Here is a 12,972-nt window from a genome sequence, read left to right as displayed (position 1 = left end):
GACCTGACCAACCCATTTCAAAGATCCGACTCCAAATAATGATTTGTTCACGAATCAGACATGCCTAGTCTTCAGGTACCGATTGCATTAACTGCTTAGACTAGTCTTAAAACTTAGTCATCTATTTTTTTTTCTCCAAGACTGGTCATAACTTTGTAAAGTCAGTTACATAAAAGGTATACTGGTCTAATCTGAATCCAAAAAGTAGACTGATTACCACTTGGTTAACTGCTAGTTGGTCATACTAGTTCTTAGTCTTAACATAAGTGGCTATGTTCATGCAACTGGCCACCAAGTAGTTTATCAGAAACTTTATTTTACAGGCACAGCATATACAGGTGCATCTCAATAAATTAGAATGTCGTGAAACCTGGGCTTCCATACCTCAGCAGTGCCACAAACTGATCACCTCCATGCCATGCCGAATTGAGGCAGTAATTAAAGCAAAAGGAGATTTAGTATTACATAGTAACGAGGCCTCAACAAATCTTAACAATTTAACAGTTTAACAGTCATTATGCAAATCAAAAGTAGCATATCTAGAAAGTTGAGTCTGTAGTAAAACAATTACGTAATCTAATATACAACGTAAAACGAAGAAAGTTTACCCCTTAGCTAATTGCTGTTATACTAAGCGGTAAGTCGCAAAATATTTGTTTCAGGCAGCTACTGCCTTGACAACATAACAACAACATATCAAACCATGACAGAGTTGCCCATGAAAACTGAATAAAAACTTTAAATCTATACTCGCCTGCCAACTGTTTGATTGGCGAGCTGTTTCATCCGATTAAACTGTTTCTTCATTTTAGTGGCGTCGGCCTCAAAACCCAGTTTTTAAGATGTGGAGAGTGTGTTCGTCGATGCCTCATGAGCCGAACGATCCTTGAGCACGATGGTGAAGTCGTGTAAATAATTACATTAAAACAGCCCGGTGTACGGTTAGCTCAAGCAGCTAGAAAACTAGCCGATCGGGAGAGAGAAAAAACAGTAGTGTGGGAAAAGTTAGCTCCGGTGAATAGCGGTGCTCGTTTCATGTCATTCCGTGTTGCAACTGGTCTCATAAACGGGAGTGAGTGGTGTTTCCACGTATGCCAGCCCGTGACATCTAACGTTACGGGAGAGAGTGGAAATGCATGGCAGCGTGCTGATCACTCCATTCGTGTCGGGTACTGTCTGTGTTTCGCAGCTCCAGGCTGATCATGATGACATTAATGTGGACACAGGGGATGTCTCGAAACAGTGCGCTGACTTTACAGGCAGCATTATGGAGCGTCTGTGATCTCCAAATATGCTGTCTGTGTAGGCAGCCCCTGAGGTTTTGAGACGAAGACTACGTATAGGTCCACTCATATACCTACTGTGATGACCATACACTCCCTGTATGGACTGTAGGAATTTGACAAAACTGTCCTTTCTTTTGTGTTTACAGCATAAATAATTATTTATTCAGTTTTAGTTTATAAAATAAGATATTTTTATAAGCTATTACCATGTCCCTTTCCTTTATTTTCCATTCGCCTCATACTTGCGTCACACTGTTTATTTTTATATATTGTCTATTTTAATACTTGAAGTAGGCTACTGTATGTGCTTTGGAAGTATTATAAAAGCTGAAAACAGTGCTAATAAAATGAAATACAAAATCTCTAACTCTTCGCCATTTATGACTAATTCATCGGGGCTTGGCAGCTACTCACACTGATCCAATCCAAATCCACAACTTTCATTTTCTAATAACGCGGTCAACTTTTTCTCATTTGATCTGTGCATGCGTTTAAATGGCAGATTTAAATTTTTATAGCACTCAGATCCTTAACCTCTAATATCTATAATAAATCTGAAACTAACGGGACATTTTCCTGTTACCATTTATGTGAGTGATGCGGGGATTTAACATTGTAGTTAAGAATAATATAAAACGACGGGGTATTTTTAAAAACACTCGTTTACGATTTGCAGAATCATAAACGTAAAAATCTGCACAGAAACCAATGTAATTGTTACACATAAATGTGAATTAACTAAACTGTCATGCGCAGTAAAGTCTCCTCGCCACCTCGAAATGTATTATGGGAAAGCTCTGTCAGCGGAAATAGATGTAAACATGTGATTGTCAAACGGAGTGCGTTTGGTCCAGGGTTGCTTCTGTTATGCGGCCGTGAAAATCAATATGCTTTATTCAAATAAATGTGCCTGAAAAAAATATTTAAAGAATCTGTTGATAACCTTGCCAATGAAGTATTGAATCTTCGACTGTTGCGTTTTTCGAAATCCGATCAGTTTAGTTAGCTAACATTTAACTTAGCATTTGTGTTCATACGAATACAGCATGTGTATGTAAAGCAGTGTTTATCGGCATTGCTTCAAATCTGTGAGTGTTCATGGCATCCAAACAGCTATTTACAGATTCTGACATTGCTGATGAAGCAGTCAGAGCAACTTGCGACGATGCATCGATATGCAAAAGGTAGCACGGCGTACAGTGATAAATAATACAATTATTAAACATGACTGACGCGTGTTTCTGAATACTGTGCTTCTCTGTTGACATTCTACCGCAATGCTATTGAGCGTCCTGTGCATCGCCAAAATGGGGGAAAAGTCGTGGTTCTGCACAATGTTACTGATATGATTAGCTGTATATAATACTTTAAAATATTTCATCATATACAGATTATAAAATATTTTTATGTTCAAGAACAACGCTGTCGTTATACTATTTGTTATTGACCAATAATGATCATTTAATATTTCATATAACTCTGGTTTTTATTTTGTTTTATAGGTTTGCTACCAGTAAAGGTTACTGGACTGACCTCTACGTCCAGTATTTTGTGAGGCAAGTAGGTGAACGTAAAGCACCTGAGATCAACAGAGGTAAGATTGATTGTTTAAATATCTCCCCCTGCAGGTTAATGTTTGCAGCTGCGCTTAATCAAATGCCCTATTGTTTTAATTGTGCTGTAGGTTATTATGGACGTGTCAAAGGAATGAATCTTCTTATTGATGCTTTTCTCAAGAAGACACAATGTGACTGCCAGGTGGTGAATCTTGGGGCAGGACTGGATACTACTTTTTGGAGATTAAAGGTTGTTTTTTAAATTAATTCACATTTAGTTATTTCAATATTCAAAAAGAAGACAGTAATAGTAATTATATTAGTTATATATCTTTTTAATAATGAAAAAGATTCTTCTTATATTCTTATACTCTTATATTCTTATACAGACTCCCATAAAATAAATTATTATTGATAAGCAATTTAAAAAAGTCTATTTTTTTTTACTAAGTGCATGTACTATCTAAATTTTTAGGTTGAAAACATTATGCCAAAAAAGTTCTTTGAAGTCGACTTCCCAATGATTGTTGCAAGAAAAATACACCACATCAAGTAAGGCGTTTTTAATGTTATAATATTATTATTGTTATTATTTTCAGTAAATTGCTTTTTGACATTAACGTGAATGATTTTGGATGCTTAGCATGTTCTTTTAGTCATATTCCTGTAGAGGGAGACAGTATCTCAAATGAGAAGTTTTCTAGGACCCTCCATCTAAGTACATCCACCCTCCAAAGCAATAGTTGGATTGTGTATCTGTCATCTGTTTTGTATTGTATTCAATTTGATCTGTCCTAAATTTGCTCTTTATCATTTTAAAGTACCCCACCTGAAATAATACTGTTCAATACCTGTTATGCATTTGAATTATACTTGGGTGGAGGACGTTTTGTCTTGGGTGATTAGAATATTTTTTTAATTGCTACATAACCACAGTCAGTGGAAGTTGCTGTATGTGTGGCAAGGCAACATACACAAGACTGCATTTACATTTCGCAGTGCTTTTTATTCACAAGTGGATTACAATAGAGAAACATAAGCAATTTGTCACAGAGCCAACAATATTCATAGTCTACAATGCCAGGTTTATTAGAAAGCTAAACTAGGAAACAAGCTAGGGCAAAGGTGAAACGCAAAGAAAAGGAAGATTTTGTATTTGTGTAAGTGCCATGGTTTAAGGGTGTCTATGTAAGTGACAGAATAGAAATACACGAGCTGTGTACAGAGGGAATTACGTAATACAATACAATCCGACCCTTGGTGCATTAGATAACAGAATACCAAAGTGTAATCTGCAAACAAATGATACTAGACCTTTTCTCACAACCTTTTTTGCAGTTGACTCTGTGTTAGATAAAGTCAGTTCCCCTCAAGTTCACACAAAAAGTGTCCACATTTTTTGAGTAATATATTTATTATGTGTATATTTTTGAGATTGCTATACAATATAGTACAGAGGGATGTTATAGAATTTAGCAGTCAAACTTGTATTTTTTATGTGGACTTTCTACAAGTTGTGTGATGATAAAAACATGAATGCCTTTGAAGATAGAAATCTGATAACTGTATAATGATCATGAGATAAAAATAATGTTTTCCATAAAACATTTGAGTAAATGATTAACTATAAGGGTGCTCCAATCAGGATTTTTTGGGCCGATTGTGATCACAGGATGCAATATTTTAGAATTATTTATAGTCATGCTCCAGTCAGGATTTTTACAGACATTAGCTATGTGTCCATCCAAAGATGCGAATTTAACTTATGCGCAAAACTGGAATATCGCATAAAACATTTGTGAATAAAACACCGTTTCCATCCAACGAGTCAAAGAGAACAAAATCTGTCACGTCCTGATAAACTGGCACTAAATATCTCTAAGAAAACTAGGAGAAGCCACTGAATATAATCATTTTCATATGTAATAAATTACTTTTTTAACATTTTACTTTTTTAGAGAGCAGACGTAACACAATAATGCGGTCATTGCTTTTAGAGGTGGATGCCTGCTGTTTGGGAACGCAGTAAGACAGTAATTATACAGAAATACTTTGATGACAGACTTTCCTCAGGCATTTCAGAATGACCAAAACAACATATAGATGCTGTGAATGCGATGGGTCCGCTGATTAGTCAATTTATCCCGTCTCATATCGCAAAGTCACATGACTTTCAATGCGCATGGTGGAATTTATTCGGTAAATGTGTCTCCATCGTAGTTTATGCGCATTTTTTCTTATCGGATAAAAAGTTTATCCTACTCAGATGTGCGTATAAGTTTTTTTTATGCGTATTTTTAGAATTTATGCGCATTATAGGCTTAGATCTCTGCCACAATTCTGTGCGTGAAATATCCTATTTTGAGCGCACAAAAGTGCATTTTGCACGCGCGCAATCTGAGTTTTGTGGAGAAAATGTTATTTCGCAAAGAAAAAAGTATTTTGAGCGCAGGAAAATCAATTTTGCTTTTAAAATAAGTTTTTGGATGTGTGCAGACCTTCTCTTTTGCCCCACCTTCAGTGCTCTCTAAATGCCAACGGCTCGCTTGCTCAACACAACCCAGTGTTACAATATGCCATAATTCCAGCCAATCAGAGACGAGGCTGCTAAATTCTGATTGGCTGCCTTGACAACCATTCGCTCAACCCAGAATGTCCTTTGGTGATTTGCTTGTTAGAGATCGAGAATCTGTAGAGATCGAGAATAGTAGCGCAGTTATGGAGTTCAGATATTGTTTCAAAGAAGTTGCAAGCCTTACACATAAATGTAAAGTAAAAAAATCAAAGTTAAGAATGAGCAGGGAGAAGAAACTGAGAGGGAGTGCGGGGAGACCGTTGATTAATTCGTTCGTTCCCTAGTTTTAGTAGGTCTAAATCGTGGAACAAATTATTATATTTCGTAATTACTTATTAAAATCATTATTGCTTAAAAGTAATAATAATAAATTAATTAAAAAAATAATAAAACCTGCTGACGTCGTAGAAACGAATTGTTAATTCGAATTATATTCGGAGCTCCGTAGTTATTAAATAATCTCAGTTAAACTAGACCTAAGCTAACACACAGCTGTATATAGGCCTAAATACAGAACTACAGAGTACAGAAGATATTAGCCTACACCACTTGGATTTTGGAAAACCAGTGCTGGATTTGCTGGATTTTGGAAAACCAGTGCTGGATCCCTCCCTCAACTAGCCAAGGTCGCCCGCAAAATCTTCAGCATCCCCAGTGGTTCTTCCAGCGCTGAGCGAGTGTTTTCGGGCACACCGAATGCTGAAGCCTGACACTTTGTCCGAGCTAATGTTTTCACACCGCTCCGCTTCGCTCACATGCTCTGATTGTAACGCTGGGTTGTGTTGAGCAAGCGAGCCGTTGGAATTTAGAGAGCACTGAGGGCAGCGGGCATCAAGGGAGCAAGCTAGTGAAACGTTGCACGCGCAAAAGAGAAGGTCTGCACACATCCAACAACTTATTTTAAATGCAAAATTGATTTTCGTGCGCTCGAAATACTTTCTTCTTTGCGAGACAAACAATTTCCCCAAAAGACTCAGTTCGCGTGCTCAAAATATGATCTTTCGCGCGCAGAATTGTGGCAGAGATCACACACACTCCGTTTGCAGTGCGTATGCAGTCCATGTGCATAAGCGGTGCAGAAGCAACACAGACTCATTGTGCTTTCGCACAAAGGTCCGCCGCTGATCCGCGGCTGTTTGCCACAAGCACATCATTTATCCATTTTGATTTCAAATCCAAACGTTGTTACTGAAAATGGGTTTTGAGCATTGTGATTCTGTTTTTACGCAGTACAGTAAAACAGTATTTCATAAATGTGTTTAAACGCAATAAATATAAGCAAGAAGAGTATGTGTGAAGTTGAACCTGGTACTGTGTGCACGCTTTGAGTGTGCATGAGCGCACTGTCTCTAGGAGAGCGCGCAAGTGCTGGATGGTTTAACACTGTCCAGAATAAAAAATAAATGAAAATTATAAACTTTAATGACGATGCAACACTGCCTCGATTGTGCAAGTGACAATTCCTGTGTGAACTGTGCAGCTTGCTTATTGTGCAGACGCCATGTGCTGATTTGAAGCAATCTGCGCATTTAGAGAGGGAAAGAGAGCACGCGGTGATTCACTCATGCTGTTTGTGAAATTATGTCTCACAGAAAGTTTGACAATTACTTTGTAAGTTATTTACTGAAGAAAATATGAATTGTACCTCACCATCAGCATTATAATTATTTTACCCCGCGCCGACAGAGATTGAGACGGTGCCGCTGCATGTCCGCCGATCAAACTTCCCCAAGCCATTATCGGCCGATAGCAATCGGTAGCCGATCAATCGGAGCACCGCTAATTAACTATCTATCTATCTATCTATCTATCTATTACAGGACGAAGCCTCCACTATCAAAACCTTTGATTGAGACCCACTCCACTGATTCACTCCTTCTGGGTATTGAAATCAAATTATGATGTTACGGAGCACTTTACTTTGCTGTTGTGTAGTGATAATTTTCACAGTAACCTTTCACTTGTTCAACTTTGTCTCTTTGACAGATTGTCACAGCCTTGACTCGGACAGATATTGTATTATCGGTGCTGATCTAAGAGACTTTCCAACTTTAGAGGAGAAACTAAAAAAGTTCCAGATAAATCCAGAGTATGTACTGTAATGTCCCATCCTTGGCTGAGTTAAATATAAATTCAACATTTTTTCAGTCTTTCTATTACACTACATTTTTGTGATGTTTTATCAACATGGTTATCAAAGAAGATTATATAAGTAAGTGCAGTTACAACATCAGGATTAGCCTCTCTTATCTTTATTGTGATGTACAGATTTGTCTTTCTGAAAGGTTCACGTTTAATTTGTTGCCTCAGTTACATGTTAGTTGTGTAATGCTGCGACTAAAGTTAACGGTTGGTGGAATGTTGTGTATCAGAACAATAGGATTTTGAGATATAACTCAATTTACTTGAAAGATAACTTAACGATTCTGTGCATCCTAGATAGGGTTGATCCATCCTGTTTGGCATACCAATAGGAGTTGCATGCATCTGTTGTTTTGTTTTCGTGCATCTCTGCTGATGCCCCGACGACAATAGTACACTCGGGAGCAGTTACATTTTCCTCAGATGCGTCAATAAGTGTATGTTTTCTTTGATGTGAACTGATGAGACCTGAAGGAAGCTACCATTCTAGAAGATGTATGACATCAATGGCATCATTTCCAAGGTCTCTCACCTTGAGGGTTTTCTTTTCTTTTTTTTTGCAACTTCCTGTTCAGTCCACCCTAACGTGGCGTCTTTTGCCAGGTGCAAATCCCATCAGTGTCTCAGATGCTGAGTAAAAAAAGTCTGCAGTGTCTATTGTCATAGCACGCAAACCACTCTTCCAAAAACGTGATTTTCTGTTGTGTACTTTCACATATTTCCATAATGATTTGTTTCCAGGAACAAACTTCTTGTTTTGCTTTAATGCATGAACTGATTAAATTGTGATGTTTTTAATGGGGGAAAAAAATTAAAATCTGATTCTAGAAAACAAGATTGGATTTAGTTAATGCATTAGGTAAGAAACTAACAATGAATGAACTATATTTTTGCAGTATTTATTAATATACAATACTGTTCATGAGTGTTTTTAATGTTTTTGAAATACATCTCTTATGCTTACCAAGGCTGCATTTATTTGATAAAAATACAGTAAAAACAATAGTATTGTAAAATTTTATAGCAATTTAAAATAACTGTTTTAATGTATTTTCAAATGTAATTTATTCCTGTGATGGCAAGCTGAATTTTCAGCAGCCATTAAGGTCACATGATCCTTCAAAAATAATTTCTCAAGATACATTTTTTATTATTATCAATGTTGAAAACAACTATGCTGCTTAATATTTTTATGGAAACTAATACATTTTTGACCATTTTTTGATGAATAGTAAGTTCAAAAGAACAAACTTTTTTGTTAATATATGCAGAAATTAACATTAATATAGATTAATAAATGGTATAAAAAGTACTGTTGGTCATTGTTAGTTCATGGTACCTAATGCTTTAGTGCTAATGTTATCAAATTTTAAAATGTTACCCATAATTCATAGTTAAATTTAGCCTCTATCTAGAGTAGGGGTGTCAAACGCAATTCCTGGAGGGCCGGAGCCCTGCAGAGTTTAAATTCAACCTTAATTAAACACTAATCAACTAATCAAGTCCTTCAGGCTTATTTGAAAACTACATGGTATGTGTGTTGGAGCAGGGTTGGAAGAAAACTCTGCAGGGCTCCGGCCCTCCAGGAATTGAGTTTGACATCCCTGATCTAGAGCAGTGTTTCCCAACCTTTTTGCTTCGATGTGATCATTTGAAAAGTATAGATATTTGGTACAACAGGGAAGAACTACAGACTATAATGTCATACAGATATTTTTTATATTATTAAAAAATGTTGCCCATCAATGGTGGCAACTTCTAATGAAGAGACCAATTTATATGACAGATTTTAATGTAGGCTTTTATACATATGTAAACATTATTTAATTACCATTACAACTAGCTATCTCACAAATTTTTGCTCACTCAGTGTTTTTTAATTTTGCAGTGGGGTAATTTTGGTGCAGTAGCACGAGATAGCTTGCTCTAATTATTGGCGACATCAGAAATGGATATTATATAATAGATGCTTTTTTGAACATTTTAGCAATTTAAAAATATGAAAAAATGATTTTTTTACACGGCACCCCTGCTCTCGACAGACGGCACCCCGGTTGAGAAACACTGATCTAGAGGAAGCTTAATCATAGGATGGGTGTTTTAAAGAAACACTTACCCACCATTGATATTGATCAGCCCTCTACGGACACCTTGGCAATATGTAGCGCGTCAATTCTCTCTCGCTCTCTCTCTCTCTGCGTGTGTGAAACAAAGCGACGGGGAGGCGTGCGCCTTCGCACAAGAGTTTACGGTACGTTAAATACAGCTGCGTTGCACATCCATACAGCACAGATCGCTTGACGGAGAGTGAAACTCTGAAACGCTCAGTCAGTGGTCTGTGAGTGAAAATATATCTGTGCTACACTTAACCTCCAACTCACACACTGGCGAGTAAAATCTGAGAATTTATTAGCCATTGGCTAATATTAGACATCATTTAGTCGCCCAGAGTAAGATTTAGTCGCATATGCGAGTGATTTACTCGCAATGTAGAGGGTTGTTGATATTCCCCAACATTCCTTTATCTGTGTATTCCTGCTTCTTTCCACCTAGGTTACCCACTCTGTTTTTGTCTGAGTGTGTACTGGTGTACATGACCACTGAGCAGTCCTCTAAACTGGTGCACTGGGTTGCAGACACCTTCCCCACGGCCATGTTCATTAACTATGAGCAGGTGAGTTTTAAACAGCTTCATTATTACAGTCATGTAAAAACATGAACTGGAAAATTGTGAGCTCTTCTGTCTACACCTCTAAGTGTCCAGATCTTTTCAGGTGAACATGAATGATCGCTTTGGGGAGATCATGATTGAGAATCTACAGAGACGACAGTGCAATCTGGCTGGGGTGGATCTGTGTCAGTCTCTGGACTCTCAAGTATGACATTTTACATTTAGGACTAGCAACTTTCTAACTCTTTATTTCTAATGTACTTCAGTGATATTGTACAGCTGTCATACTGTATGATTGTTGATCGTTCTACTCCCTACAGTAAAACAGTGTCTTTCTATGTACAATCGAAACATTAGACTGGGTTGTACTTGGAATTCAAAGTTGTTTTCCTGCTCAACATACAATGGGTGATCAAGACTCAGGAAAACAGAGCAGTTAAGCTCAAGTCATTGTTTACTGCAGCCACCGCCAACACTTAAATCTCTCTCAAGCAGTATCAGCACAGGCCTCTCAATGTTACCACCACCATGGTGCCCTTTTGTAGACACCCTAGAATATCTGGTCAACATGGCTTGAAAATTTTGCTCAGATTGATAATGTGGTAGTGTTAATGATGGTAGTATATTATTTTAGTGTCATTAATATACAAATACAGATTTATTAATATTTTCTGTACTCTTTCATAGGTTCACTCAACGTTGCGTTGCTATGACACAATGGGAACGCCCCTTCGGTGTGCTGATTGTCTGATTGTCTGGCGTGGGTGCCACCTCAACTTCACCACGTCACCCACTCTAATACTAGCGACCGTGCCATCCGCTCCTTAGTCGTTTAGCCCTTCAGAAGCGATTTATCTGGTCCATGTTTCGGCTTATTTCTTTGAGTTTCTCTTTTGCACTTCAGCAACTGCATTCAGTGGAACCTTGTTTCTTCTCATGGTGAAGTGCTATGGAGTTTCGTCGCTGCCTGCTGCCATGCTTCCACTTTATCGTGAGCGATGACCCGCACAGTAAGTGTGTTAAATGTATAGGTTTGTCTCACGCACTCGAGGCTTTTTACGGCGCTTCTAACTGTAAATTTAATAAGAATCTCTGTCTCAAAACTTTTTGCGCGAGGCTCACGGTTGTTGAGAAGGAGTCATCTGTTTTCCCCCGTCGCACTGCTCCGGAGGCTGCTGAGGCCCTCCGTGAATCCACAGCCTGAGGTTTGGATGTGGAGCTCGAGGCTGTAGAGAGTGAGCAGACGGGCCTCGCCCTTTCTCTCCCTCTCACCTGAGTGCTCTTACGTGGATTCGCCCGTGGAGATTGTCCACGATTATTTATGTCCCAGCCTGGAGGCACGCAAGGCTGTTTCCTTCTGGTTAGATGAAATTTTGTACTCCACGGCATCTGACTTGGAGGATTTTGGGCCAGAGAGTCGACACTCTCCCGCCTGCGGCCTATACTGAGCTAGTGGACGAGTTAGCGCGTGCTACCAAAAAGCTTAATATTGAGTGGCCAGACAAACCGCGTGAGTTTTCTTGTGTCATCTTCCTGTGGTAAACAGTGCCTTAGAGGCTTCTGTTCTGCAGAAGGAGGTCTTCTCTCTCCTCCTCAAGGGTGTGATAGAGGAGGTCCCTCCTTCGGATGTGAATCGTGTCTTCTTCAGTTGCTGTTTCCTTCTTTCGAAAAAGGACAGAGGTCTGCGACCTATTCTAGATCTGCACCGGCTGAATTTTTTTCTTTAAATAGGGCAATTCAAAATGCTAATGCTGAAGGCTGTTCTGGATCAGTTTCACACGGGGGATTGGTTTGTTACTGAAGGATGTTTATTTTCATATTCAGGTTGTTCAGCGGAACAGGAAGTTCCTCAGTTTCACCTTTGGGGGAAAGGCATACCAGTACAGTTCTTCCCTTCAGTCTGGCTTTGGCTCCACGAACGTTCACGAAGTGCAAGGATGCTGCTCTGGCCCCGTTGAGGCTCCAGGGCATCCGTGAGCTCAACTACCTGGACGATTGGCTCATCTTGGCCTATTCCAGGGAGTTGGTGAGTCGTCACAGAAACATTCTTCTTCGCCATCTTCGATCTCTTGGCCTCGGGTTGAATGCTCAGAAGAGCGCTCTCACCGTTTCTCAGTGTTCTCACCATTTCTCAGCGGATCATTTTCTTGGGGGTCCAGCTCAATTCTGTTTCGATGAAGGCCCGTTTGGCTCTGCTCAGATTTCCAGTATCAAAACGTGTTTGACCTGCTTCAAACTAAGCCATCATGTTTCGGTGAGCACATGTCACAGACTCCTGGGTCTCTTGGCAGCGGCCTCTCCTGTGCTGCTCCTGGGGCTGCTTCGTATGAGTCCATTTCTGTGGTGGATGAAGTCCAAAGGAGTTCGTCCCTTGAGGCCGGCCCTCTGCCTACTAAGAGTGTCGCACAGTTGCTTTTGCACCCTCTTGACATGGCGGGACCCTCTCTTTCTTCAGCAGGGGGTCAAGGTGGGTGCTCTTTGCCGTTGCCAAATAATTATGACGGATGCCTCCCTAACTTGATGGGGCACGGTCTTCAAGGTTTGTGGTGTCTGGACGGGAGAGTTTCTCTCGTGGCACATAAACAGCCTAGAGCTGTGAGACATTTTTTGTGAGCCATTTTCCTGGCCCTGGTGCATTTCCTCAATTCTGATGGGTTGTCATGTGATCGTCAGAATGGACATCATGGCGGTAGTGTCTCACATAACCTTCACATAACAGGCGTGTGCGCCGCCTCCTTCTTT

The 12,972-nt window shown here is 39.3% G+C and overlaps 1 protein-coding gene across 2 annotated transcripts in view; it reads left to right on the top strand.

Annotated features, from left to right (window-relative positions):
- The first annotated feature begins 2,090 nt into the window (after positions 1-2,090).
- The window catches only part of LOC107692087 (leucine carboxyl methyltransferase 1-like), a 15,414-nt gene continuing 4,532 nt past the window's right edge, over positions 2,091-12,972 (top strand). Inside the window, exons 1-8 of one of the 2 annotated variants that reach the window (XM_016490989.1) lie at positions 2,091-2,470; positions 2,789-2,880; positions 2,971-3,092; positions 3,318-3,394; positions 7,238-7,299; positions 7,404-7,506; positions 10,113-10,233; positions 10,334-10,435. In XM_016490989.1, the coding sequence (XP_016346475.1) occupies positions 2,385-2,470; positions 2,789-2,880; positions 2,971-3,092; positions 3,318-3,394; positions 7,238-7,299; positions 7,404-7,506; positions 10,113-10,233; positions 10,334-10,435 (765 nt within the window). In that variant the 5' untranslated portion in view covers positions 2,091-2,384. The remainder of the gene's footprint in view (positions 2,471-2,788; positions 2,881-2,970; positions 3,093-3,317; positions 3,395-7,237; positions 7,300-7,403; positions 7,507-10,112; positions 10,234-10,333; positions 10,436-12,972) is intronic. The other variant, XM_016490988.1, reaches the window with a different exon arrangement.

Source organism: Sinocyclocheilus anshuiensis, unplaced genomic scaffold (genome assembly GCF_001515605.1).
Source record: "Sinocyclocheilus anshuiensis isolate Anshui unplaced genomic scaffold, SAMN03320099.WGS_v1.1 scaffold726, whole genome shotgun sequence".
In the NCBI taxonomy this organism is placed as follows: Eukaryota; Metazoa; Chordata; class Actinopteri; order Cypriniformes; family Cyprinidae; genus Sinocyclocheilus; species Sinocyclocheilus anshuiensis.
This window is presented reverse-complemented; position numbering and strand designations above follow the sequence as displayed.